This window comes from Anas acuta, chromosome 2, assembly GCF_963932015.1.
Source record: "Anas acuta chromosome 2, bAnaAcu1.1, whole genome shotgun sequence".
NCBI lineage: Eukaryota > Metazoa > Chordata > Aves > Anseriformes > Anatidae > Anas > Anas acuta.
Genome location: NC_088980.1, coordinates 57,836,210 through 57,861,338, shown reverse-complemented (window position 1 = coordinate 57,861,338; position 25,129 = coordinate 57,836,210). Strand labels below are relative to the sequence as shown.

The 25,129-nt window shown below is 44.8% G+C and overlaps 2 protein-coding genes across 2 annotated transcripts in view; one reads left to right on the top strand and one right to left on the bottom strand.

Moving 5' to 3' along the window:
* VOPP1 (VOPP1 WW domain binding protein) overlaps positions 1 to 12,494 on the top strand; it is a 59,882-nt gene extending 47,388 nt beyond the window's left edge. The window contains exons 3-5 of the mRNA XM_068674865.1: positions 5,998 to 6,075; positions 8,167 to 8,303; positions 12,043 to 12,494. Of these exons, the coding sequence (XP_068530966.1) occupies positions 5,998 to 6,075; positions 8,167 to 8,303; positions 12,043 to 12,224 (397 nt within the window). The 3' untranslated portion in view covers positions 12,225 to 12,494. The remainder of the gene's footprint in view (positions 1 to 5,997; positions 6,076 to 8,166; positions 8,304 to 12,042) is intronic.
* A 6,444-nt stretch (positions 12,495 to 18,938) lies between these two features.
* LANCL2 (LanC like glutathione S-transferase 2) overlaps positions 18,939 to 25,129 on the bottom strand; it is a 29,385-nt gene continuing 23,194 nt past the window's right edge. The window contains exons 8-9 of the mRNA XM_068674842.1: positions 23,839 to 23,911; positions 18,939 to 22,037 (exon numbers count right to left, since the gene is read on the bottom strand). Coding sequence (XP_068530943.1) covers positions 21,922 to 22,037; positions 23,839 to 23,911 — 189 coding nt within the window. The 3' untranslated portion in view covers positions 18,939 to 21,921. The remainder of the gene's footprint in view (positions 22,038 to 23,838; positions 23,912 to 25,129) is intronic.

Below are 25,129 nucleotides of genomic sequence, written 5' to 3'. Positions count from 1 at the left end.
GGTATCTTATTTGCAGCGTGAGTGTAAGCACGCTCAACATGGATGGTTTTGGGTGCTGAGAGCCTGTGACTACAGGTAACTATGACGAGGTTGTCTCCTTCCTCAAAATTAGCCAAATTAAAATTATGCCAGGGAGACAACCAGCTCTAAGACTGAGGCTGGAAAGCAGATGTTGTCCATCACTTCGCTCTACCAGCCAAAGACTTTGCACTTGCTGCTGTTCCTCAAGCATTTTGGTGGATGACAATGGAGGGATATGGCATTCACATTGTGGCATCTTTCTGGAAAGAGATTAAACCACTTTGGGACTTGCTTCGAAAAGTTACTTGGGTGAGACACCTGAATTGGACTGTGTATTTTCAGGAGCGTACGCAACAGTTTACATGCTCAGTGGGGGCTGCTATAGCAAAAATGGATTCCTTGAGATAACCTCTCCACCATATGTGTAATGCTAAGCTCCTTCACTTGTCTGTTCTTTAGTCAATAACCTGGGTTTTCATTTCCGTAGTTGTACAGGCAGTGGCTTTGTATTGAAAACAAAAAAACAAAAAAACAACAAAAAAAAACACTTCTTTTCCTGTTGTTGAACAAATAAATACGTATGCATACTTCAGCTGTCTGCCTTCATCTATTTAACAGTAGCAGACCTGGTTTGAAGGCCCAGCATTGGGTCTGCATGGAGGTGACCCAGTCTCAGTAGTTTATCCCTTCCAGTTCTTATGAACACTTGTGGATCTCCTTCTGGTGTTTTGCCTATGCCAGTATTAGGACCACAGCTGGGACTTTCTTAGTTTCATCTGATGCTACTAGACATGTCCCACAAATCTTTCTCTTATGTTCTTAATTTCAGTCTCTTGCTATGCCCTCTGTTACTTATATTTAACTCTTGGTTCTAGCAAGGAGTCATAAATGATGCAGCAATCATTTAACTTATCACTGGCATGCAGCCTTTTTTGGAATCACAGTCAGGCTTGTCTACAGGATGCAAGTTAGAAATCATGCAGTTTACTGTATTTAAAGGACTTAATGGTTGTGGGTTTTTCGTGGTTTTCTTTCACCCTTCCTTCCTCTCTCCCTGTGTCTAGAGCAGGCTTTCTGCCACCACATGTGGATTAACAATTTATATTTTGTTATATGCTTCCAAAAGATATTGCTAGTCAAACATCTTTAATGTTAAATCAGATTTTGGCACAATATGATGCAAATAGTTTAGAGAGGAAAACTAGGAACGTTACAGCTTGCATTTTAAAGGGATAGTGTTGATGGGGAATAAGTTAGACCACTATGACCATACGGTGTATTAAAGACTGTAATCCGTGTTTACCTCTTTAATTTATCCAGTTTTCATCAAGTGCTGTTCAGGGAATTGCTTTTAGATGTAGTTCTTTCCTTCAGCAGCTCTGCTAAGAAGGGACTTGTTTGGTTATGTAGATGCACGTATAAATGAAAAAATAGCTTCTGGATTGTTAAATCAAGCAGTTGTTATCTGCAGAACACGTGCAAGTACAGGATTTAGTTTTGGGGCTTGGGTCATACCCTATGCCCTTCACGTGAAATTTCATGCTTTGCTTGTCCGTTAAGGAATGAAGTTTGGCTTCATGATTTAAGTGAAAACACATGTAAAAAGGTTGTTGCTGTGATCTTACAGAGTGTAACTTTGATCCCTGACACAGCAGTTCCTCAGTGTGCTAGTAATGCACGTAGTTAGACATGGAGATGCATTCATTTCACTCCACTGAATTATGAATGAAAAGATGTACCTTCTAAATCATAAATCACGGTGCGGGCAGTTTCTAAAAAAGAGAACATATGCTTGGTGAAGTTGCAGATTAGCAAAGCAACTAGTGGATCATGTCTTATCCTACATAATGGATTAAATTTTGATCTACGATGCAGGCATCGCCCTGGGGAAATGCAGATCTTGGATCATTGTTTATGTGTGAAAGAGGGAAATTGACTTTAAAGTAGTCTTCTGTAGGGGATGAACTCAGTCCAGTTTAGATTGATTGTATAGCTCATTCCTCAAGAATGCAATTCTGTCATAACCGATGTGTCCAATTTAAGGAAGACAGAGCCAAACGTGACAAATATTCTTTTAATTCCAAGCAACTCTTCTGTTTGTTTTTTTTTGTTTTCGAGTAAAATTTCCCCAAAGCAAAATTTTAATCCAGCATGAAAGGTAGACAGACGTTCCAGGGGGCTGTAACTGTTGGGATTGCTGTGTGGAAGGTATACCAGCACTAGGCACAACCAGTCCTTCACTGCTAAGCAGAGCCAAAGCACAAGGGTAATTTAAAGGACATGCATATCAATTCAATAAATATACGTGTGTGTGCTTCATTGTTTTTTTCCGAGCCAAAGTCTTAATTCAGCTGGGATTTGCTGTCAGGCAGTAAGAGATAGTACATCAAAGATTGATTATGCTTAAGCTTGTTTGTTGCTCCATTAATAAGCTGATTTTGTTGTCTTCTTTTGTCTGCAAATAATAATGGCTTTTATAAGTAAGTTAATTTTGTTGTAATTAGGATCAATGTTGGCAGAAGTTGTGTTGTTTTTTCGTAGCGCATTGAACGAAGAACAAAAGGCGAGCAGAGCTTTCGAACGGTGCCCGAGCAGTGGTAGCAGCAAATGGCCGCTTGTTCTGCCAGTCTGTTTGAGCAGCTGCTACCAACTGGTGGAAAATACAGCCAGCCAGCACATTGTGATCGTGGTACCATCGATTGCAGACTCCTACATACCCATGTTCATACTCACAGACACAAAACATCAAGCACTTGCTTGCCGTTATAGGTAAAAAGTGAGTGTTACTTCTGTCAGATCTCAAAGAGATTTCCCTTGAGTCATGACACTGATTTAGCTTCACAGATCAACCCAGGAAACACAATGCTTAGCCTTGGATGAGTTGCCTTGGAAAGTGTATTGGCTATTACAAAATGGGCTTACTCTAAACACAGCCATAGGGAGAGACTCCTCTATCTTTTGCATCTCATTTTCAACCATTTGAAAATGCAGTCATCTGTGTAGGAGACAAAATTCCTTTTTGATGGCCTGTTTGTTTGCCATTCAGTGGTCTCCAGAGCTTCATAAACATTCAGCAGTTGAGCCTTTCTGTCTTCCAGCTGGTACCTCCCTCTTCTTTTGCAGGAAGAAAATTGAAGACATTGACACTTTAAAAATGGTGCTGACTTATAGCCTAGATAATTTAGAGATTAAGAGTGAAAAGTCAGTTCAGGTACTACACTCATCATTCTATTTTTAATATTCATTGTTGGAACAACCATAATTACAGATTTTTAAAATAGCCTTTTCCCATCCCTTCTTGCTCTAGAGAAAACAGATGCAAAATAAGCAAAATAGGGGGAGGGAAGGAGTATGTATCGTCTCCCAGACTCTGGATTTTAGTTGAAGTCTAATAAAAGCAAAGCTCTTGGGGCTTGGCTTGATCTGGAAAATTATTTTTGGGGCTTTCAAGTTAGACAGAAGAGCATCTGCTCCCTGTCCCTTGAGGTGCTGTGGTGAGGTGCGTGTGTGGAGGCTGAGGTGCAGAGAGCCCACATGCCCTAAACCCTTCAATTTTGGGGCCTCAGTTGCCTGAAGAAGGGCTACAAGAGGGCAGTCACCTGGTGATTCTGGGAGCTCATTCCCTGTCTTTCACAGATCAGAAGAGCATGGCTCACTCTTCTGAAATGCGGAGCGGCAGGAATCGGTGAGAAGTGTTTTTAGATACCAGCTCAGCTGCCCCACACAGTAGACCTCCAGCTCCATCCTTCTGGCAGGATTTACAGGCCGTTTCCCCTGCTATTCTGGCCCAAAGCGCCTTGAAAGTCCTTGCTCTGCAGCATCAGCAAAAGGGCAAGTGCTCAGCGGTGTGGATTAACAGCTGTGTTAAGATGTGTTGATGTGGTTAAGAGTGTCAGAGTTACTGTCACTGCTGTTTTAGCAGGAGGCAGGGGCTGCCCCGCCATTTTGTAAGGCCCGATCCTGTCAGCGCACTGAGGGCTTGGCTTCACAGCTCCCGCTGGGTCGATCCATGTGGGGAGCATGGGGGAAGGCTTCATTTCTGGGCTCAATTCAGGCTCAAAGTCAATGTTGCCTTGCAAAGTCTTGTTGGTAGTTTTCTGATATCTGGTAGTTTTCATATGAGCAGTTGTTAGGGTCCTGGCGAGCTTTAAAGAAGAAATGTCAGCGATTGGGACGCTTTTGGTTCAGGGACAGCAAAGTGGGTGTTTTCTCCTCTGGTGTTAGCAGCTTACTGTGCTCAAATGCCAAACTGGGTGTCTGAGCGGAAGAGTGGACCTCGCCGTGCTGACCAAAGTATCAGATCCTCAGGCTTACTGGAAGAAATCCTGCCTGCCTGGCATCGGAAGGGTGGATGCGGTTTTCGCTCGCAGATTATGTGGCCATAGATCCTCCTCCTCTGCCCCAATTACAGGCTGAAGCCTGTGAGAATTGATGAATTTTCTGAGTGGAGGTGTGTTAATTGAGCATGTAACTGTGTAAATGTCTGTACGATTACCCAACTGTTTTTTTAGCTTTGCGTATGAGTATGGGAGCACAGTTATCTAGTTGGGCAAATTTTCCCAAGCCTGGATGCTTAATGAAATGTGTTCATTGAACATACAGACGTAAGCACCCTTAAAAAGATCGATCCAGTTGTGATACCCATCTCTTTTCCTTTGGTGTGTGGATAATCTGAATATTTTCATCCAAGTCTGTTGCATCCCATGGTTTCTGTGTTATCTCTGTCCCTTATCCTGCTAAACATGTAGCACGTTTCCTTGGTTTGGAAATGGCAATTACCATAGAAATGGTTCAGAGGTGGCTGCTGTTAACCTATGTGCTGGTTCTGGTGTGAGTGAAGCTGTGCCTTGTGCTTGCAGTGGCTGGTGCTATAGTATTTTTTAAAGCTGTTCCATTCCATATGAAATATTAATTTGCAATGCCTTGTTGGAGGAAAGCCTACTGAAATAATGGGAGTTGTTGGCAGCTGCAGTCTGCTGCAACTTCTGGAAAGCAAAAAATGCCTTTAAAATGGCTAATAATGGTACACTTGAAGTTTTTTGTTTTTTTTTCTGCACTTGGTGTTTTCTGTGTTTGAACGCTGCCAATGTGCGAAGAATGAGTGATCTGGCACTTTTTGACTTTGTAATTCTCGTCTGTTACAGTGAATAAAACCCCAAATGGTTCATGTTTGATGTATGCAGCATTCATTTACTGTGAAACAAAACACAGTAATAACACTTCTCTTTGTAGCATGCCCTGTTATATAGAATTAAATGCTAAAATCAGGCTTTTGGAGGCAGCTTTGAAAGAAATGTATAGGAAGGCAGTTTCAATAACACGTACAAAGCCTCTGGGTTGTGGTAGCACTGTGCCATGGATATGTACACATGAGTGGCAACCTTATCCAGCCGTGTGTAGTTTGCTGTTAGCAGTTCAGCTGGACTTCTCTCCTGGTGGTAGCCCTGGGATCCTACACGGGGTGGTAGTCCCAGCGAGCATGTCTACGTGGCAGTTGAGAAGTGAGGACCGTGGTACAAGTTTAGTGCACAGTGATGGTTCAATCTGATTCTTTCTTATTCCTACAACCTCCTGGACCAGGAGCAACTCCAGGAAAATGGACGGGGTGCAAGAGCAGATCAGGCAGGAGTTACTGGCTGAGATGTTAGCTCCTTCACAGCCCTAAATAAGCAGTGGTGCCTGTCCTTAGCAAGAGCCCCAGCTGTGCTTTATGCCAGCAGGGCAGCAGTTGCAGGTTTTGCCTCCCAGGCTCGCGGTGATGTAAATAAAGCTTCTGGCAGGGGGGCTAGCAGCATCTGAGTCAGGGACTCCTCTCTGCTTGTGTTTAAGCTCCGTAGAGTTAATTTAAAACAACTGAATTTGCTGGAAGTTTTATGTTGAGTTTATATTCCCTTCCCCTGTCTGATCTGGTGCTGTTTGTTTTGCTCTGAGTGACAGCCACTCCCCTAACATCCTTTTCTCTTTTTTCCTGTGCAGATGTCGCTCCTATGAGGATTGCTGTGGTTCAAGATGCTGTGTAAGAGCTCTCTCTATCCAGCGACTATGGTATTTTTGGTAGGTCACAGCTAAATTTTGATTTTAATGTTCTGGTTCTTCTCCTGTTGTGTTTGTAGGACATGAATCAGGGTATTGCCAGCCCTAGTATTTTAAAATAGTTACAAGTGCGTGGTAATGTATATGTGTGTGCATAAATGCAAGGACTTTATTTTTTTGCTTATACAGTCCTCTTGATGCCCCCAATAATAATAAAGAAGTGTTTAGCTGATAAGCAGTGATCAAATACTGGAAAAGGAAGCTACTTGCTTCAGGTTGGCCTTTCCTGTTTCTGCATCCTCTTGGGCTGTCCAGGCAGGGGTCTCACATTTGTCCTTATACCCATCCCAGCTCCTTCCAAATGGCAGCATTTGTCCAGTTTTGTTGGGCACTGAATTTTAAAAGGGAATTGCATAAGGAGAGTTGTGTGCTTATGCAGGGTTTAAGAAAGTCTTGCCTGATGAATTGAGGCTTCAATTAAAAGGAAAGAGTAGTACATTTATGGCTGTGAGGATTTTACTGGAGATGACAGCAAGGGAGAAGAAGGCAGAAAGATTTGAGCTTGTGAAATCAGCAGCTCAGTAATCTGGATAAAGCTTAAACTAATCACTTTTATATGCATAACGAAAAAATAAGGTAAATTCTTTGTAGAGAGGAATTTAAGAAAACACCTGAATAAAACCTTCTCATTACAGTAGAGAGAAAGCACAAGCTCTCTGAGAAAACCTGGCTTTAGGAATTTTTATGTAGAATTTGAAGACTGCCTAAAAAAAAGCCTTCAAAATTGAAATGAATAACCACTGAAAAACAGAAGCCTGATATAATACAGAGATTTCCCAAAGCAGACTGTGGGATTTCAGTGTGCAATCCTTAGTGATATAACTGAGGAGTTCTGCATCTGAATCCCTAGAGTGACGTCGTAAATCTCTGCTTTTCTGTTCAGAGCAAATCCTTTGCAGGAACACAGCCAAAAAGGAATGCATTAATTTTGGCTCAGGGAAACAGGACCTCATTCTGCTCTTGTGTCCACTGTAGAAACAAGAACAGAATTTGACCCTCTGTATAAAATATCTCCCACTGTCACGCAGTGTCACAGTTCCTCTCAGGCCTCTGGGAGTGCTCCAGATGAGATAAGTGTGGCGTGTAGGCTTGCCTCTGGCCAACTTAGGCAGAAAAAATAAATACAAAAATGCTCTTCTTGCCTCCAACCTTTCCAAAAGAGCGCAGCTTTATTGTCTTCCAGAAAAGGGCCCTGAGAATAAAGGAAATGCAGTGGCAATTAAAGTCGAAGACCCATTTAGGTTTACTGGAACTTGCCTCAGTCACTACCGCATCTGATAACTAATCAAAGAAAGACAGGGAAAGTCACTGTTTGAATTAAAGTACTCTTAAGAACAAAATCTCCTGATGTGCCCTTGCTACATACGCCTGTTTTCACAGCATCAGGGCAGGAGAATGATGAGGAAGCCATGGTCAGGTTGGAAAAGGAGCTGAGGAGAAGAGAAGCAAAATAATGTCCTTTTCTTTAGCAATGTATACGTTGTATAGGAAGCACAAAAGAAAACCTGTGGTTTTCACTGCTTGATGCTTTGGTCTTCTTGCTTGAATGTAAATGTCAGTTACCCTCTTTCCCATGGGAGACAAAATTACAGCGTTACTCGTTTAAGAATCTTCTTCTTAAGAACCTACTGGCCAGCCTGGGTGCTGTGAGAGTTCAGAGGTGGGTCCAAGATGCGCAGTTTGTGTCTGTACAGACGTGGAATTTCACTTCAACCATCCAGTAACAAAGGCCAGATATGAACCTGAACATCCCAAAAGGTCAAGGGCGTTTCAGGTTCAGATTTGTGTTTTTTATGCCAGCAAATGTTAAACAGTAATATAAAGTGCAAGAAATATCCGCGGTATGTCCACAAGTACCCCAAGATGTGGCGATCTCAAATGCCATAGGTCTGCTCCTTAGAGCCAAGCTGTGCAACCTAAATGATTCTGTGATTAAAGAAACCCCGATATAAGCCAGAGGTTGATGGCTGACAGGCGGCACGCTGCTTTGTTCGGTGAACAAACTCTGTTTGAATGCAGGTGGGTTTTGACCTCCTTCCTCTCTTTGCCTAGGTTCCTTTTGATGATGGGAGTTTTGTTCTGTTGTGGAGCTGGTTTCTTTATCCGAAGGCGGATGTACCCTCCTCCACTAGTAGAAGAACCTACTTTTAATGTGTCTTACACCAGACAACCAGTCAACACTGCATCAGGTCAGAGACTGCTTGCTTAACAAATTCCATTAATATCTCACATTTGCCAAGGCATTAGAAATAGCGTGGATTGGTTTTTGTTCATTTGTTTGTTTGTTTTCCTCTGGGAGTGGGTGGGTGGGTTTGCTTTTTGAAAACTGGGGGATTTGGGCAAGGAATTGCCCTGCACTAAACCACTCGGCCACCTCCTCTGATGATTGAAGTCCTGCCTTCCAAATGGCATCGTGCAGCAGCAGTGTGCAACAGTATTTTGAAGCCCGGGATAACGGGACTTTCAGTTCCCTCCCGTTATGGTTCCTAGCATCTTTACAGCAGCATACCCATGAATGGGGTGGTAAGTGCTCGCTTTGCAGCGTAGACAAGATGACAGGTAGCCAAAATCAGCAGTGACATTTTCTTCATGCGAGGAATATGAAAAAAGAGTTTTAAATATAGTTAGTAACATTTGGCAGGGGTGAAGGAAAGCCCAATGTTATTCTTCTGTGGTCTGGCAGTATTGCAAGCCTTCTCTTTTTGATTTGCCTTCCATGTTCAGTGCGAGGTTTTTTGTGGCAATGTTCTGCCTTTGCCAGTGTGATTGCTCGCTGGTCAGTCGTGGCTGTGAGCAGCAGGAGGACCTGCACAGTGCTGGCTTCTCTGGCAGGACTTTTTCTAAGCTTCTTAGGTCTTACCCTCTGGCTGTTAGGGAGCCCTGCTTGGCAGAATCCGGCAGAGTTAAGACCCAGCTGTAAGCAGAAGATGTCTGTACCTGGTGGGAGCATTTTAATCCAGCTGCCTCCAGCTGGAAGATGCACAGTGCTGAGGTTACGCCTGAATGCACCTTCAGGTGCTTGCCTTTTCCTAGTCTCAGCAAGGCCAAGCCAAGACATCTTTAACCACTCTCCTGATGGCAAAAGACAGTGCTCACACTTGCCTGTGAAAGCACACATATGCAGGCTTGCTCCATACAATGGCACTTTTCCTCCCGGGCTGTCATTTTGTCACAAGAGATATTAGAGCGAGCTGAAGCCAGAGGATAACAACCTTTTCTGACAAGTTTTTGGGAACTGGCAGTTTGTTTTTGTTTCACACTGCCTTGGAAGTGGAAATACAAGTGAGTATTTTGCATTGAGGAGAGGGTATCTCTGAAAATTTGCTGCCTCAAACTTCTTTGTTAAAAATCATTTTCTGATCCATTCCATCTCTGTGCCACACTAGACAACCTCCTTAGAAAAGTGTCATAAAAAACATTTTAGCGAGCTGTGACTATGACCATTGTACAGAGGTGGAGCATTCAGGCTCTCCCCTCCATCGTGCGTGCTGTTGGACACCCGCACACATTGTACAGATTTTTGAAATGCTCTTCCTTGCATTCCTAAGTGTGTGCGCATAGACATGCACCTTTCCCTCTCTGTCACAGGTCTAAATGGGTAAAGAGATGTTACAGACACAAACTATCACTCTCTTCATTTTTTACTTTTTTTTAATCCTAAGTCTTTGTTTTGTTTTGTTTTTGGAAAGCATCCATTCAGCATCTGTTTTTCTGCTTTCCACGCGTTTCCCCAGAGAGTATTTATTTTTCAGCAGTGGAGGTTTGGAGGCGGGGAACGAAACTAACTAAGGGATATTTTTAAGCCTGAAAAATAACTCCAAGATTATGTAAACAAGGAGCGTCTTTGGCTGGATTGGTGAATGCCAGATTTAATTTTAGAACATGTTTTTGGTTTTTCATGACACCTCATGGAATACAAATTGTGGGCAAACATAAAATAAGCACCAGACCTTTGGTAGCTTGCTTGTGCCACCTACTTCCAGATTGCTGATGCCATTTCTAAAAGCTTTGGGATCTGAGCTAAGCCCACCAAAACTTTTTTTTGTACTTGTTTTGCTGAACTTGGAGTCAGCCTCTCAGCAATCCCAAGTGCTTTCCCTGCTCCTCGCTTTCTGTCCTGCCTTTCCTGAATTCCTGCACCACCTTGCTGTCTCTGCTGTGATCCGGTGCTGCGTGTGCCCTAGTTCATGGCTTCCTCTTTGGGTTTGTGTGCTCTGAGGGACAGCTGGTGGTACAGAAATGCAATGAAAATGCTGGGTTTGAAAACACCATTTTTTCTAAAAAAAAAAAAACAAAAACACACACACAAAAAAAAAAAAAACCACAGAAAAAACAAACCAGAGTGCAGCGAGCTAGCTACCTTACCTCTTTTCTCCCTGTGCACCTGGAAACTGCAGCACTGAGCAGGATTTCAGTTTTAAACAAAAAAGCTTAAGAAAAAGTGCTCTGTGCTAAGAGGGTGCGCAGACTCTGGAGAAGGAGGACGTGGGTCCTTTTCCCAGCCTGGCTCTCCTGCAGCTGCGTGCCAACGCCGGGTGGAAGCAGGACAGGGGTTTTTCATCTCCACGGCAAAGGAAGAGAGGCTGTGGAGCAGCCTTTTTCGCTCACATAGGCAAAATGAAAAAAATCCTGCTTGTTAAGAAGGAAATAACTGCATTCATGATCTGCTTTCTGTCCTCTTTGCTGATAAGCATCCAAAAAAAAACACTCCTGAGCCAGACTCCAGGCTCTGGGATTAGCTGCATCCGTGGGCATTATGGCTGGGCCAATCTGATCTTAACATTGTACGGGTGCATTTTTGGATGCAGTACGTAAGTCCTTCCTGAATGCTTAAAGTACTGAAGGATGCCTAAAGCTTCGAGATGCTGTGCTCCTTCTGTGGCAATACCAAGTCCTAGAGTCAGCAAGTCATGAAGATGAAGGATTGAGTTGAAAATCCCTTAGAGGCTGTTTCATTATAGGAAAGACAGACTACTACCAAAAGAAGAAAGTGCATTGCTCAGTCATAATATATAGATACACACTTCCAGTCCAGCCTTATTTAAAGAGACAGAGAGGAAGAAAGGGAAACCAATTAGCATATTGAGATAGAGGTGCTCTGTGACTTTAATTGCCAAAATTACATTCGGTAGTCGTCCGCTGGACAGCGTGATGTCTGACGAGGGTTACGTGCCATTTCCATCACTCCTCACGGCAGCGCCCTCTGTTACTCCTCATGTGTCACGATGAAGGAATTTAGTGTTTGATTGTAAGTTTCCGCTCCTTGTCCCTGCAGGCTCCACTGTCGTTTCCTAAATTTAATCTGTGCTGAACAACATTGTCCCATTTTGTTAGCCAGCCATAATTGGCTTCAGCTCAGACTGCTGCTTTGTACGTGTCTGCTCCTTAGCCACATCCTGCCTTAGGGGGAAATGGGCCAGTTTGAGATGTGCTCTGACGTACAGGAGAACCCAGGATGTTAGAAAATTATCTCTGAAGACCTCTTTGTCTCAGAAAACTTTCCACCTGAGTCAGGAGGTGCAACGGGAGCCCCCTTTTGGTCCATCTGAGAGTCCTTTCTGTAGGCATGAACCTACAGAACCTACAGTTTCTCTCTGGAGAACCAAGCCGGGGTCCCTTTCAAATGGTGTTTCGCTGGGGCAGCGGTGCCCTTCGCTTCACTGAGTTCTTTCCAGGGCTTGCAAAATTGAACCTTTTTGGTGAAATCTCGAGAAGTGAATGTAGTCCTGCCAGTCTGGGTCCTCCCTGGAATGGGTGAAGCATGGCCCCGTGTCCTTGGTCTGGTGAACACTTGGAGAAGGCTTCTCTGAGCGTGCAGAGCACAGCTGCATGGTCTCTCCTGTGTCTCTCCTGCCCCTAGAGGACCATGACTGCTGCCTGATGTTGCTGCTGCTGCTGACACCTTTTCTCTCCCTTTCTTTCTTCCAGGGTCACAACAGCCTGGAGTGCCGTACTACACAGATCCAGGTGGACCTGTGATGAATCCCATGGCTATGGCTTTCCACGTCCAGCCCAACTCCCCACAGGGAAACCCGGTTTACCCACCTCCACCTTCCTACTGCAACACGCCGCCTCCCCCCTACGAGCAGGTGGTGAAATCCTCCACGTGAGGACTCTGTGGCGCTCTGACCTGACTGTGTGAGAAGAAGGTGCCACTGCAGAATGACCGAGATGGTGGGCATCTGCCCTTTTGAACACTTGCTAGTTCTCCGCATCCTCTCTCCCTCCCTCCCCTGCACCTTCCCTCATTAAAGTTACTTGCAAAGGGGTGATTTTTAATTATTTTTTTTTTCAGTAGAAGTGAATTTTTTCTTTGTCTTCAAAATGAGAGAAGTTGTCTTTGTAATGCTTTTAATGGAAACCTATATTTAAAACCTGTATGTCTTTCTCTTTTATTTATTGTTTGTTTCAACCACGTGTATAAGTGCATCGTGGCGGGCTACCGGTCGCAGCTCTTTATGCAACCTCAGAGCGATGTGCACTCTCCCAACACAGCAGAAATGCCCTCACCGAAGGGAAACTACAGAGAAAGCAGGTAGACAGAGAAAAATCAGGGCAATGCTTTTACCAGAAATGTGACCACCGTCTTTTTGGTTCGTGGTTTTCTTGTCAAACTTGGTTCTGATGCACAGCAGAGAGGCGCTGGGGCACCACGGTTGGCCGAGTCACGGCAGCAGCTTTGCCAAGTGCCCTAGGGAAGCGACCTTCACTACTTGAAATGGGGCATCCGAAAACAAAGGACCAGGAGCCGCCTGGTTCTTGGCCGCCACCTGGACTCTGCCTGCGTGAGCTGCGTCCTGGCTGCCCTTGTTTTGCTAAAGGTGAGACTGTGTGAGACGGCTGGTGGCCTAAACGGGGGTGGTGAGGGGAGTGTGAGAACCTCTGAACTGCTGCTGCCTCTAGACTAAATGGTTAGAAGTAATGAAATGCATACAAAGATTTTCATCCATAATTTGGAGAACAATTACAGTAAGAGGGAACGGAAGCACATTTCCCTTTGAAATTGATGGGAATTTTGTCACTGAGAAGTAATACTTTTTATCATGGTCTGGCTGCTGCCACAAAGAGTACAAAGAAGAGCTGTCACGTCCGGGTGACGGATTTGTAAAATGCTCTCCTCTCTAGGATAAATAAATAACTTTTTGGGACTAAGAGCAGTTCCTTAACCTGATGCACAAATGGTTTGATTTTGCGTTAGCTCTTTGTGTGCTTTGCTTTGTTTCCCAATTTGTCATCTTGTGCTTGTGGCCGACTATCTGAGTGACCACAAGTCGACACTTTCAAAGAAACAGATTCCCTTTTCCTCTGAGGGCTTTGAGACCCATCTCCAGCCAGGGCACAGAGGTCACCGAGGTAATTTGGAGTCATTCAAAGACCTGTGTTGCTCAGGGAGCAAGGGTTTTACTGCGCTGCTAGGGCTTGCCGGTGGCTTGTATTTGTTCGTAGGCAGAAAGGTAGGTTTGTGGAACTGACTTTCGTTATAAACGTGAATATCTAACAGAAAAACACTATGGGACACTGTGCTTCTGGGTGTTGGTGGTGCTGGTAGCGGCCCTCTGGAGCAGAGCGAACCTCTGAGAAGCTCGTTCCAGCAGGACTTGGGTGAAATTGTCACTGAAGTCAGTGTGTGACAGGGGAGGGAAAGCAAGTAGTTTGCAACCTGCTCTACTAAATGCATAAGGATGGGTGATTCTCGGGTGGCCTCAGGGATCTTCAAAGCTTTGCTGAGCTGATTCCTCACCACGAGGGACTCCAGGGAAATCAGAGCCAATGCGAGGGGTAGATCCGTGCTCTGAGCTTGCCCTTCTTGTGTTACAGTTCATGCAAGGTTCACCTGGACCATATCCTACTAGGTTTGCTTAAGTTCAGCATATGTTTAAAAAAATCTGAATAATTTTACCCTAGGCTGCAAAATACCCCTGTGTGTGGTGAGACAGTGCGCTTTCTGTTGTGCTAGCGGGATTCCTGTGCTCTGTTCCAGAAAGAAGTTTGCCCGGTCTCTTGCTTATTGTTACAGAGAGTGCTTTATGGATTACAGTTCAGCCATCCACTTTCTAAGACTATTTCATTGTTCTCTTTCACTGCACTTCCAAATGAAGAAATGCAGGCAAGCTGGGTGAGCCTTCTGACTGGAAAGTTATTAACAGGGAACCTGGGAAGGACAAAAATCTGAGTTTCCCAGAGCTGATGGGAGCAAATGGTGCACCTAGAGCCAAATATTGGATAACCTTTCTGTCATTGCAGGTGTTTCGATAGGCAGAGCTGTTTTCAAGTCACTTGGCTCTCTCATTTGAAGTTGTGAAACAGGGAAATGGTTTCTCGGGTCAAATGCCAGTTTTTCATGTAAACACCTGGAGACAGCTGCCTGATAAGTGAACGCTTTGATTTTCCTAGCTAATATCAGGGATTTCTGCACAAACTTCATCGTGCATGGGAGGACGAGAAGGAACAGGCAGAGCTGTGAATTCCCCTCTCCTATTGCAGTGCTGTTGAGAGAGCTCTTGGGCTCACCTCGCCTCATCCCTGCTATATTGCAGGCTGCAGAACCTCCTCTGCTCACCCTTGCGTTGAACCCGAGGCAGTGCAGAAACACTTTTCAGATATGTTTTGATAGTAAAATGCTTTCCCTTTCTGCATCATAAGGGATGAAGCTTTTGCTTCTGCATCTGCAGTGTAGGCTCAGTGGACACTTAAGGTAGGAAAAGGTACATTTTGTACATAAGGTCCATCACATGGTTGTGCATGCCATAATTATATACATAGTTATAAATTTTTCTTCAAAATGTAAAGCTCTGTATGTCACTAGGGTTGTATAGACTCTCTATATTTTAAATCCAACATTTCATTTTCTGTCAGTAGAATGACAACAGACTTGTGATGTTAGCAGATACTGAGTTGTTTTATATTATTAAATGTACCTCTGAGAATAGATGTCTTCTTGGTAACGTGGAGTAGAAACCTTTTATAGCGATTTCTGATGCTGTACATTGAAGTTCCACTCCTGGTGAAGTTTTCCTGAAGCCTGGTTGCTCTATTTGTGAGCGCTGGTGGATGACACTACCTGTTAGAAGATACACACTCCTCTTCCAGCAGAACTGCTTGGTCTTCTCTTGAAAGCCAGGACCAGTGTGGGCATCCCTGTGAATTACTTGCAGGCTGTTCACATGCCTTTCCTCTCGCTGCTTTGCCTTTGGAAGTGTTTAGGTTTCCTCTTATCCTCCTTTCCCTTACCTTTTATTTATGTTAGATGGAAAAAATGGTGAAAGAGAAAGAAGGGAGAAGCCCTGTAACTTTTTGCAGGCTCATATCAACAATGTGAAGTGGCTCAGGGACGTGTATTGCATGCTTAGCAAAAAAAGCTGGGTTGGCGGGCTGCAGCAGAGCTTGGCCTTTCGACAGTCCAGGCTTCTACTGCTCTGAAAACTTGTGCAGGTTTTCTTTTGAAATGGTTTTGTTTGTTTGTTTGCTTTTTCCAAGTAAGTTTAGATGTTGCAATACCTCTAACCATTTTCGCTGCTCTTTGCTGAGGTGTACTTTTAAGGCTCTTTATATTAATGAGCAGATTAAAAGCATCGTCTCTCATGTAGCAAGCAGGAGAGGAGGCAGGGCTAATTCTTCACGAATGCGACCTCGATGCTGTGATCACTGAGTGCAGCTCGTGCCCCCAGGTACAGTCACCACGTTTCTCTTGGCACCATTTCTTAGGCTCCGAGCAGGGAGGAGCCGTCTCCTCACCCACCCAGCAAAGCTCCCTGACCTTGGGAGTTTCAAAACAAAAAACCCGTGTCCCTCATCAGTTGGCTTGGTTGGAAAAATGGGCTTTGAGGTGCATGTGTGTGTACAGGGGGTCTGCTCCCCTGGGATGAGCTCCTTTCTTGAGCATCTTTCAGGTCATTGCTTTGGGCCAGGTTTGGCTACAGACACCTGGGGTTTTGTTTTGGATTAAGTTTAATGGATGAGCTGCCTGATGACTGCTAAGGGTAGCACTTGGGGCAGCCTCCTCCCCGCTCTAGAAATGTGCTCTTTGGCAGAAGAGACCTTCTTAGGCTGTGGTTTAGGGGGCGAGCTGGAGGGCGAGGAGGGTCTGTAGGCACCCTGTGCCTCCCCTCCCCTCTGTCGTGATGGATGCAGGCAGCACCAGGGAGCTGGCAGTGCGCTGCCTGCCCATGCACTGCAGGCCCAGCGCTCACTGCTCAGTTTGGGCAGAAAAACAACCCCAATTCTGTCCTCTAGAGGACAGGGTTTTCTTCAGGATATTTTCCCCTTTTGTTTGTGCTGCACATCTCCACAGCAGGAGGCTGATGCCTCGCTCATTCCTCCCATCAGAAGAAAACCAGCCCCGAGTGCTGCTTTCAGCAGACAGGCTGAAGCTCCCCCTTCAGCCTCTGTCGACACTGGACAAACTTCTTCAGGCACACGCCGAAGGTAAGAGCTGGCTGTGGCCAGAGCACCTCAGGGCTGATGAGGAGCAAGGCAAGGCTTAACATTTATGCTGCTGCTCTCAGGCAGCACTTCCCTTTCCACTCAGCTCACATCCTCCTCCCACATCCCCCAAAAAGCTTAGTAACAATTAAGCTGCTGGATAATAACCTCCACCCTTCAGGCACAATGTCTGCTATTCTTCTGATTTATACCAGCACAAGCAAGTGGCAAAAAAACACAGCCACTCATATATGAGAGCAGTTGTTATGCTTTCTGGTCACTGTCTGGAGACAAAATAAGGAATCGCTGGTGAAGTGCAGCAGGTGAAATGCAGTGAGTGCTGTGCAGACCTGGCTCACTGCTTTAGGGAGTCACTCACTCCTCATCACCAGCAGTCAGCGCAGCAGCTGAGTGGCCACTGAAGCTCCTTGACCTGTGGGATTATTTGTGCGTGCATTCGTGCCTCTCCTCTCAGCCTCCTCCTTTCTGGTGTGACCGAGCACCTCGTCGCTGGCAGAAGGGCAAACTTCACCTACAGCACAATGCAGCCGCTTCCTTCTGGCCCAATAATTAGCAAGCTGACTAATCAGTTGTGCTGCAAATAGGACCCGGTTTGACAAGGATGGCACCAACCCTGCCCTTTCTGTTTGGGCTCCCACCAGCCCCTGCCTTGCAGCTGTTCCTGCCTCATTATCACATCAGGAAAACGATAACGTGACAAGGTTTTTTGTTTTGGGGGTGGTGTTTTGCTCTTTTCTTTCTTTTAAGCCCTATGACAGTTTACGCTGCTGTGAAAACAAACAGCTGGGACTACATCTTTTTCCAACAAAGTCTCCAGCCTGTGTGGTACACAAAGGAGCAAAGAATGTATTGCTCTTTCTTCCCTGCGTACAGCAAGTAAACAGATGGCTCAGCTTTACATGCATACACACAAGAAGCCACATTTTGGCAGACACCTTGCCAGATAGTGGATTATCTAACAGTTCTGTTTTATCTATCTGAAACACATCGCTGCTAATCCGATGGGTAAGAGAACTGGCCAGGATCTTCGCCAGCCCTGTGGCTGTGGGAGCCCTCCCCCTGATGCCCTGTAGGGGATCCTACAATCTGTATGTGATGAGAGGGAAGCTACTAGAGACAGCATGCAAGGGAAGAGCCAGCACAAGGCAATTACTCTAAAGCAATTAGTAAATAATAATGCTATTATTTACTAATAAAACTAGGAGATGTGCAACTGGCAGCCACTGTCCCAAGCTGCTGGGTGCAGCAAGGGAAAAGGGATGTGTCTGGAGACAGCAGAGGCACAGGCACAAGCAGCCCTCAGCCCCTTGGCTGCACCTGTGTGTTGTTTTGGCTCTGTGCAGCGCAGAAAGTCACAGGGATAAGGGTGTTTTTCTACCTCCTGCTGCCTAGCCCTCGCTCATCTCATGGCTTACAGGTGGGCTTACAGCTGTGGAGGAGCAGCAGCGGCTGAGCTCCGGTCACTGACGCTCCCTGCGTGCAAACTGTGGTCGCTCTGCTGTGCGGGCTGGGCTCCTGCGTCTGTAGATCAGTGAAACAAATGAAAGCAAATGGGCAGAAAGTGAACGATTTGGCCAGGAAAAGCAGACTGCTGTGTCAAACCACCCTGACACAACGTGGCTCAGGCAGCACACCGCTGCTTAGCTAGTACTTGAGGCACGGCAGAAAGGTTTCCTCCCAACTCTCCTACCTTACACTTCACTGTCTGAAAACAGCACTTTGGTGGTTAAAAACTACTACATGCATGCATGGAGGGCTTCTCTAATATTTCAAGGTACAGCTTCCTCAAGAGGAAGGAAAATAAATTTGTACAGATCAGGCCTCTACCTACTGATCAGAAATAATGCTATTAAATAGAAAACAAAAGAAAAAGCAGTCGCTCTCAGTGGGAAGGAGGGCTATAAAGTGGCTTTCTGAAACAGAAATACTGTTGTACATATACTGCAGTGCACTTCAAGTTTAATTCTGTTAAATCCTACCTAGAGGAAAACCTCAACCTGTCTTAAAGCTGGAAAGCAGATGTTAGTCAGCTGAACAGAGAGATTTCATGTATGTGCTCTTAAAATCAGTCCCAAGTAAAGCTGCAGCTGCAAACTGTTCAACAGGACCTGTCTGACCAGGGGGGAAAGCAAACGTTGCACGCAGGTACTACGCAATCCAGACTAAAATCACCCACGAGAAATGACAGCAAAGAGGCCTTCAGCAGTAATAAAAAGTGAAGGTTGAAAAAGATTTGCCCATATTCTGGCGTCTCCATTCCATCCTGCAGGACTATGAAACCAGGAGGCAACTCAGCAATCCCAGCAGGGGAACAACTCTCAAACACCACAGCGCGGGAGGGAAGGAAGGTGCACAGCACCAAAAAAATAACTGCACACAGATTACCACCACACAACTTGATCTTTACTAATAAAGCCAAAGAACGAAACATCAGCATTTTTCTTCTTTTTCTGCCTAAAGAGCATCTCCGTTTTTAACATTACTGCTTTTTTGCACCAGATGGACTACTACACACGGACAAAGCAAACCAGGGAATATTAAGACAGTTTCCACATTTTAGTTTGATGTGATTTCTGAAAACAGTGTCTTGGTGAAATGCATTTTTTCACTCATTCACACAATATTTTAATGGGCCACCTGTGTATCACAAAGCTGTAACAAACAGAGAGGAGGAGCCACGGGGAAAGTCCTGTCAGGAAGACAAGGCAGACGCAGTCGTAAGCTTCCTGATGTGAGACATTTCCAGGCTTACTCAATTCCAGGGTGATTCTGCGGAGAAGGACGGTGCTGGGCCTCACCCCTGCCGAAGGCTGGCTATGGTACAGAAAGAGCTAGCGCTGGATTTGCTCATTACATCCACTGGTGCACTCAAGCACCTCCAGGATCTGCTCAGCATTAAGCAGTTTTAAGGGTGCATGTACCTATACATATATTTTTTTAAAAGACAGACTAAAATTTAATTCTCCTTGGGTTCCAGCTAGCCAAAATTACCTCCTGCAAGTGTCAGTCCAAGCTCTACCAGGATGGCTGGTGGCTTCTGTGTTTGCAGGAGGGTCTTGCAGACCTGCCAAAGGGATGCACCCTTCCTTCTTAACCCACCTTGCATGTTCTGCATTTGCAGAGAGGAAGGAAAAAGGAGTGGGGATGCAGAACAGAAATTCAGGGCTGCCTTCTACCTCCATGCCTGCTTTTCTTAGGATTTATGAGATGTTACCCTGGGCCAGGTTCCTCCATGGACACGAGGAAACAGCTACCAGGAGGAGCAGTAAGCCACAGGATGAAGAAAGAAATACAGCGTTAGACCTCAGCACGCTTGCCAGGGCAGAATACCTCATTTGAGCTGGCCTCTGCTGGCATGCTCTGTGCATTACCTCCCGTAACCAATCCCTCCTGTTCCGCTCTGATCCCACCACTTTCTGCCTCTCTGCTCAGGTGCATTTCACCACAGCTGCTCGCCGTGCAGCTCCCTTCCTTTCCACTGCCTTTCAGCAATTTCCCTCCTGCTTGGCTGCACAGATGCAGCTGGGTTCAGTGCCCCCCACCAACTCCTACCCTTTGCCAGAGGGGTGGAAAAATCCCGCCCCTGCTCCATTTTTTGTTTGACAAATCAGCAGAGGAGCTACACTGTGACTTTTACGCTCTCCCAGCACTGGAACTGTTGCTACTGCAACAGCAGAACCAAATCCTGAAAATATTATTAGCATCCCAATGGCTTTGGCAACAGATACGACGAAGCTCAAGGATGTCAGCTGCTACCTGCCAGAGTTTTATGCAGGTGCAACAAAGCATGTCCAAGCCTGACCACAAGCACTGGCACTCAGCATGTGTCCCTCAGGTCACGTACGTGCACCTGAAAGGTCGAAGTCTCAGTCACCTGTCACATCTGCACCTGATGTAAGTCCCAATTAAAATAAGCAGCTGGACTGACACAACACAGGAGGGTCTGGGGGGGAAGGCAAGAGGGTGCAGAGGGAGAGCGACAACAGAGCTTGAGCGAGTGAGAGAGTGCTCTGCTTACTTACCTTTCTCAAACAGCACATGTACTTACTACCTGGAAAGCATGAAGATGCTGTAAGTGCACTTACAGCATGCTCCATTCCTCCTCCTGGACTGATACAAGCAGGTGGAAGCAGAACTGAGCACCGCCTTGCTGGCAGAGAGAGGGGACCCACTGCTTCACAACGCCAGCACAAGGCGGGGGGAAGCAAAGCACTATCAGCACAGTCAAAAACGAAGGGCAAAGGGCATTTTCTGTCTTGCTTTTAAGTTGAAATAACTTCAATTACAGCTTCTAGCAATGGCTTACATATTGCTCATTAATCTTCTGCAGCCTCCACAAGCAGCTGGTATTTATTGCTCCTGTCATATTACATGGGCTAAATGCAATGGGGCCGGGAAACAAACGGGAGGGACCAGAACAAATCGCCTCCTTGGTTCAGGAACAAGTTACCGTCCTGAGCTATCCGCATGAGAAACAGCCCTGACTTCCCACTCTCCTTCTACACTGTGTGCTGCTGGAGAGAGGTATATTACAAACCCATGCACATGAGTGGGGAAGCACAGATAACTCTGCCTGCAGTTTGTTCAGCTCACACCATGCAGAGCATCTCCTTGTACTATGGGCCCACCACACTAATCAGGTGCAGGCAGCTGCTCTTTCAGGTTTTCAACAACAACAAAAAAAAGCAACAAAAATCCCTCCCAAATCAGTGGCAGAAGAAAATTCAGGCCCTCTCCAACCTGATGCGCTCCTGAAAATCATCACACCACTTCACCAGGTAAAGCTGATCTCCATCGCCTCAGCTTCTAGGGACCATGGAGAAAAACACAGAAAACTATGAACACAAAATTTCTTCATCGTTTTGAAGCTGCCAGCTCACCAGTGAAGCTGGGCTCTGTCTTACAGTGAACTCTCTGGCGTGAAGTGGAGCTCGCTGGCTAGCCACACTGCAGAAAGCAACACTGCTGTTAGGGGTCAGAGACGGTGCTGTTGTGTTGCATGCACGAAGGTACAGGACAGAGCTTCACACAAAGAACAGCTCTCTGCTAACAACAAAAGACTCGAATCAACAGACAACACCAATAAACATGCAGAGCATGTCGGAGACCCGGAGAAGACAAATACAACGAAAGAGAGAAAGTTCAAAATTTGACTTCTCTTGTCCTACGTGTGAAGGTGTCACTAACAGAACTTAGAGGTGGCTTCTCTCATTCATGCGCTAATGACTTCGCGGTCCCTTGGGGCAGGGGAAGTGAGAAACGGGGTTTTTATCCATCCGTCAGCTAGGGTCGAGTTGGTTCAGTATCAGAGGCACTAAACAGTCTTGTCTCTTTTGGCATCAAGTTTACTTGTAAAAGAATCTTTTAGCTGTCCTGCTCCACTTTGTTTTCTCTCCTTTGAGGACCAAGTTCGAACGCTGGAAACCTGGAAGTCTCCGGTACTGCAATATCTGAGAGGAAGTGAATAGCTCCAGCCATTCCTAAAATATAATGAGAAAGAGATTTTTGTGCATTCTGGACATGAAAATAGTGTAGTTGACAACAAAGGCAATCACATCTGTTTGAACTTAGCACCTTGCGAGGTCTTTTTTGTACTGGTGAACTTAGGGCCTCTAGAAAGGGATGCTCACCTGTACTTTGCCTAGGAAATCAAGTTTCATTTTAAAAAGATGGAAGCAATAGCAGAGTTCTCTCTGCTACTGTCATTTCAGAGGCACAACTTCAAGACTACTTCAATTAGGAAAAGTAAATGCCAATTTGGACTGTCTTATAATTTCAGCAGCTCTCACTGGTCATTTCACTGGTTAAAAAAAAACAAAGGCACAATTTATGACTGCTGTGATGTACTGATTCATTTGTTCATTATTCATAAAGAGGGCATCCAGGCTCTGCAGCATGAACATCAGCCACATCTCATAAAACTCAGAGGGTGACAAACTACTAGGGTGAGCTACCTTACAGAAAGACAGCATGCAAATGGAAGCTCACTTTTATGATCACACTAAGATCCTCCTGCATCAGCAGCTGAGCATGTACAAAGAAAGGAGCTTTCCTTAAATACAGGCATCTGATAGAAACGAAGTGATTATGACAGTTCCATAAGAACCATGTGCAACTTCCCATGGAAATGTGCACGTATGCACACGTGCTGAAATGGACAACTTCACACACACTTTTGGCAAACAAAATTCAGATTTTTTTTGTTTTAGATTTGAGGCTTCTAGATCTTTCGAAAAAAATCACTGACATGAAAAACTAAAATAAAATCTGTGTCAGCATTAATGCACATATCACCCTGCCTATTGTTGGCATTAGTACACCTCAACAAGTTTCAAAGCTCTTGTACTACAGACTGTGTGTCTGTTTTTTTTCTTCTATAAATGCATAGAAGGGATATCTTACAAAGAATAAGAATATTTGTACTTTTTCATTCTCATAAACATTAGCACAGTAACTCGGTATTTGGATTTTTTTCTTTGCATATAACTACTTATAACTACTGCTGTCTCGCATTTATGCCTCGGGTTGGTTTACTTGTAAAATAATCCTACTTAGTCTGCTGTAAATTCACGTATTTGTGATAGATGGCGCACTAGGCTCCTGCTCTCAGAGTAGCAGCACTATTTGAAATCCTGCTTGTTCTATGTACCATTCCTTGCTACTGTGTTTCTAAAACATCAGGATGAGACAGGACATAGAAAATAAACTACAAATGAAAATATACAAAGCTCAAGGAAAGGATTTAGGAACACCGTTAAACTTACAGAAAGGCCTGTAAGAACTCTGCGTTTCTCTTTTTGTTCTGGTGATCTTGGCTCACATTATAAAATAGCTTTTTCTTGCGTTACTATTGCAGCAGCAAAGGTCCAGTTCCTTCAGGCCAGCAATTGCTCTGAGACCCCCTGCCTATGGCTGCTCCTCTATCCTGTCCCTCTTGGACAACACCCCCAACACAGAAGTGTTGCCTGGACTTTCATTTGGTTTAAACTGAAAGGCCATCAGCACAGCAGAATTTTATTTAAGAATGACAATGCTACTGGCTTTACACTGAAAAGTGGTGAAATGCAACCAGAAGGGAAAGTTTTGACATGAGATAGAGGGATGCTTTTTTTTTTTTTTTTTATCCTTTGGAGGAGGGAGGTGCTGGCATTTTTTTGGTTTTCTTTTTGTAATAGTAAAGGAACTACCCAAGATTTTTGAACTCCCAAGCATGTACCAAAACTGCAAGGTATCCTTTCTATCCTATACAACACAACACCATCTGCAATACCATCACCTTACCTTCAAAGAGAGAATAAGGTCTGTCAGGAATACGACATCCGTGTGCACCATATTCCAAACACCATTCGGCAAACTGTGGAAGACATAAAATACTTGCTCATTTATTTTAAACTTAAGACTGCTAAACACAAGCTTAAATATCTGCATGGGGAGGCACTTTTAATAGCTACTAAATGTAAAATAGTGTAAGCAGAGAAACAATGCAGGAATCACCATCCAAGATTAATTTGTCTCACTTCAACCGTGACATGGCTGCAATTATTTTTTAGGATATGTATTTCCACAGCAGGAGTTTCAGCTCCACAACAACATAATTAGTTGGGTTGTACTTAATTCTGATTTTTAAAAAAAACAAAAAACAAAAAAAAAACAATCCCACTACACATCAATGAAGAGCTCTGCAAGAACAGTTTCAAGGGCAGAAATTTTCTAATACCGTAACATTAGTTCCTATCTGTGTTGGCACTTAATTTATCCACCTCCTAAGGACTTGAGAGTTGTTAACTGCATTTGTTTTCTTCCACTTCCATGCACTGATTTAGAGTATTAAATCTCCAGCTGCCATTACTTAGCTTTATCTATTTTCTCTCCCTAAGCCTCACAAAAAATCGTTATAAATACAGTTAGACAATTATGGTGGTCAATATTTTGTTGCAGAGGATGGAATACCTTTTAAAAACAAGTTAACAGTGTCTTTCTCGTGTTTGATCAGCGCTGCTGCAGTAGCCACTAGACATACCTTACTTACAAACCCCGTCTGGATCAATTTAAGAGCAACAATCCATTTCTCCTTTATGGCTCCCCAGAGCAGACACAGGGCCCACACGTTCCCCTGGCATTTCTGTGCCTGGAAGCAAACCGCTGCTTATGCAAAACACGGTGCTAAAAGCACAAGAGTCCTGCAGAGCAAAGAACCAAGAGAACTCTCCCTGCTTCCCCTGTGATTTTGGGAGCCTGCTACAGAACACAGCTCATCGTACTCACTAGAGGGTGCTCAGGCTCCACGGTTGGAGCTATGTGATATATGAATAGGCTCCCAGAACCATCAGCTGTTGAACAGGAGGATAAAGAGTGGTATCTTGCCCCACTCCCTCTGTTCTCTTTAAGTATTTACTAGGGAATGGATTTCATCACTTGGGACGTGAGTGTGTGTGTGTCCATGTGAGAATGTCTTGAGGAAACCCAGCAATGAACTCACAAACACAAACATTGTGGTCCACGGTTATTGAGCAATGATGAAGTATTTTGGGCCCCCCTACAGATCTTCAAACCAAACTTGTAGCCTTCTCTT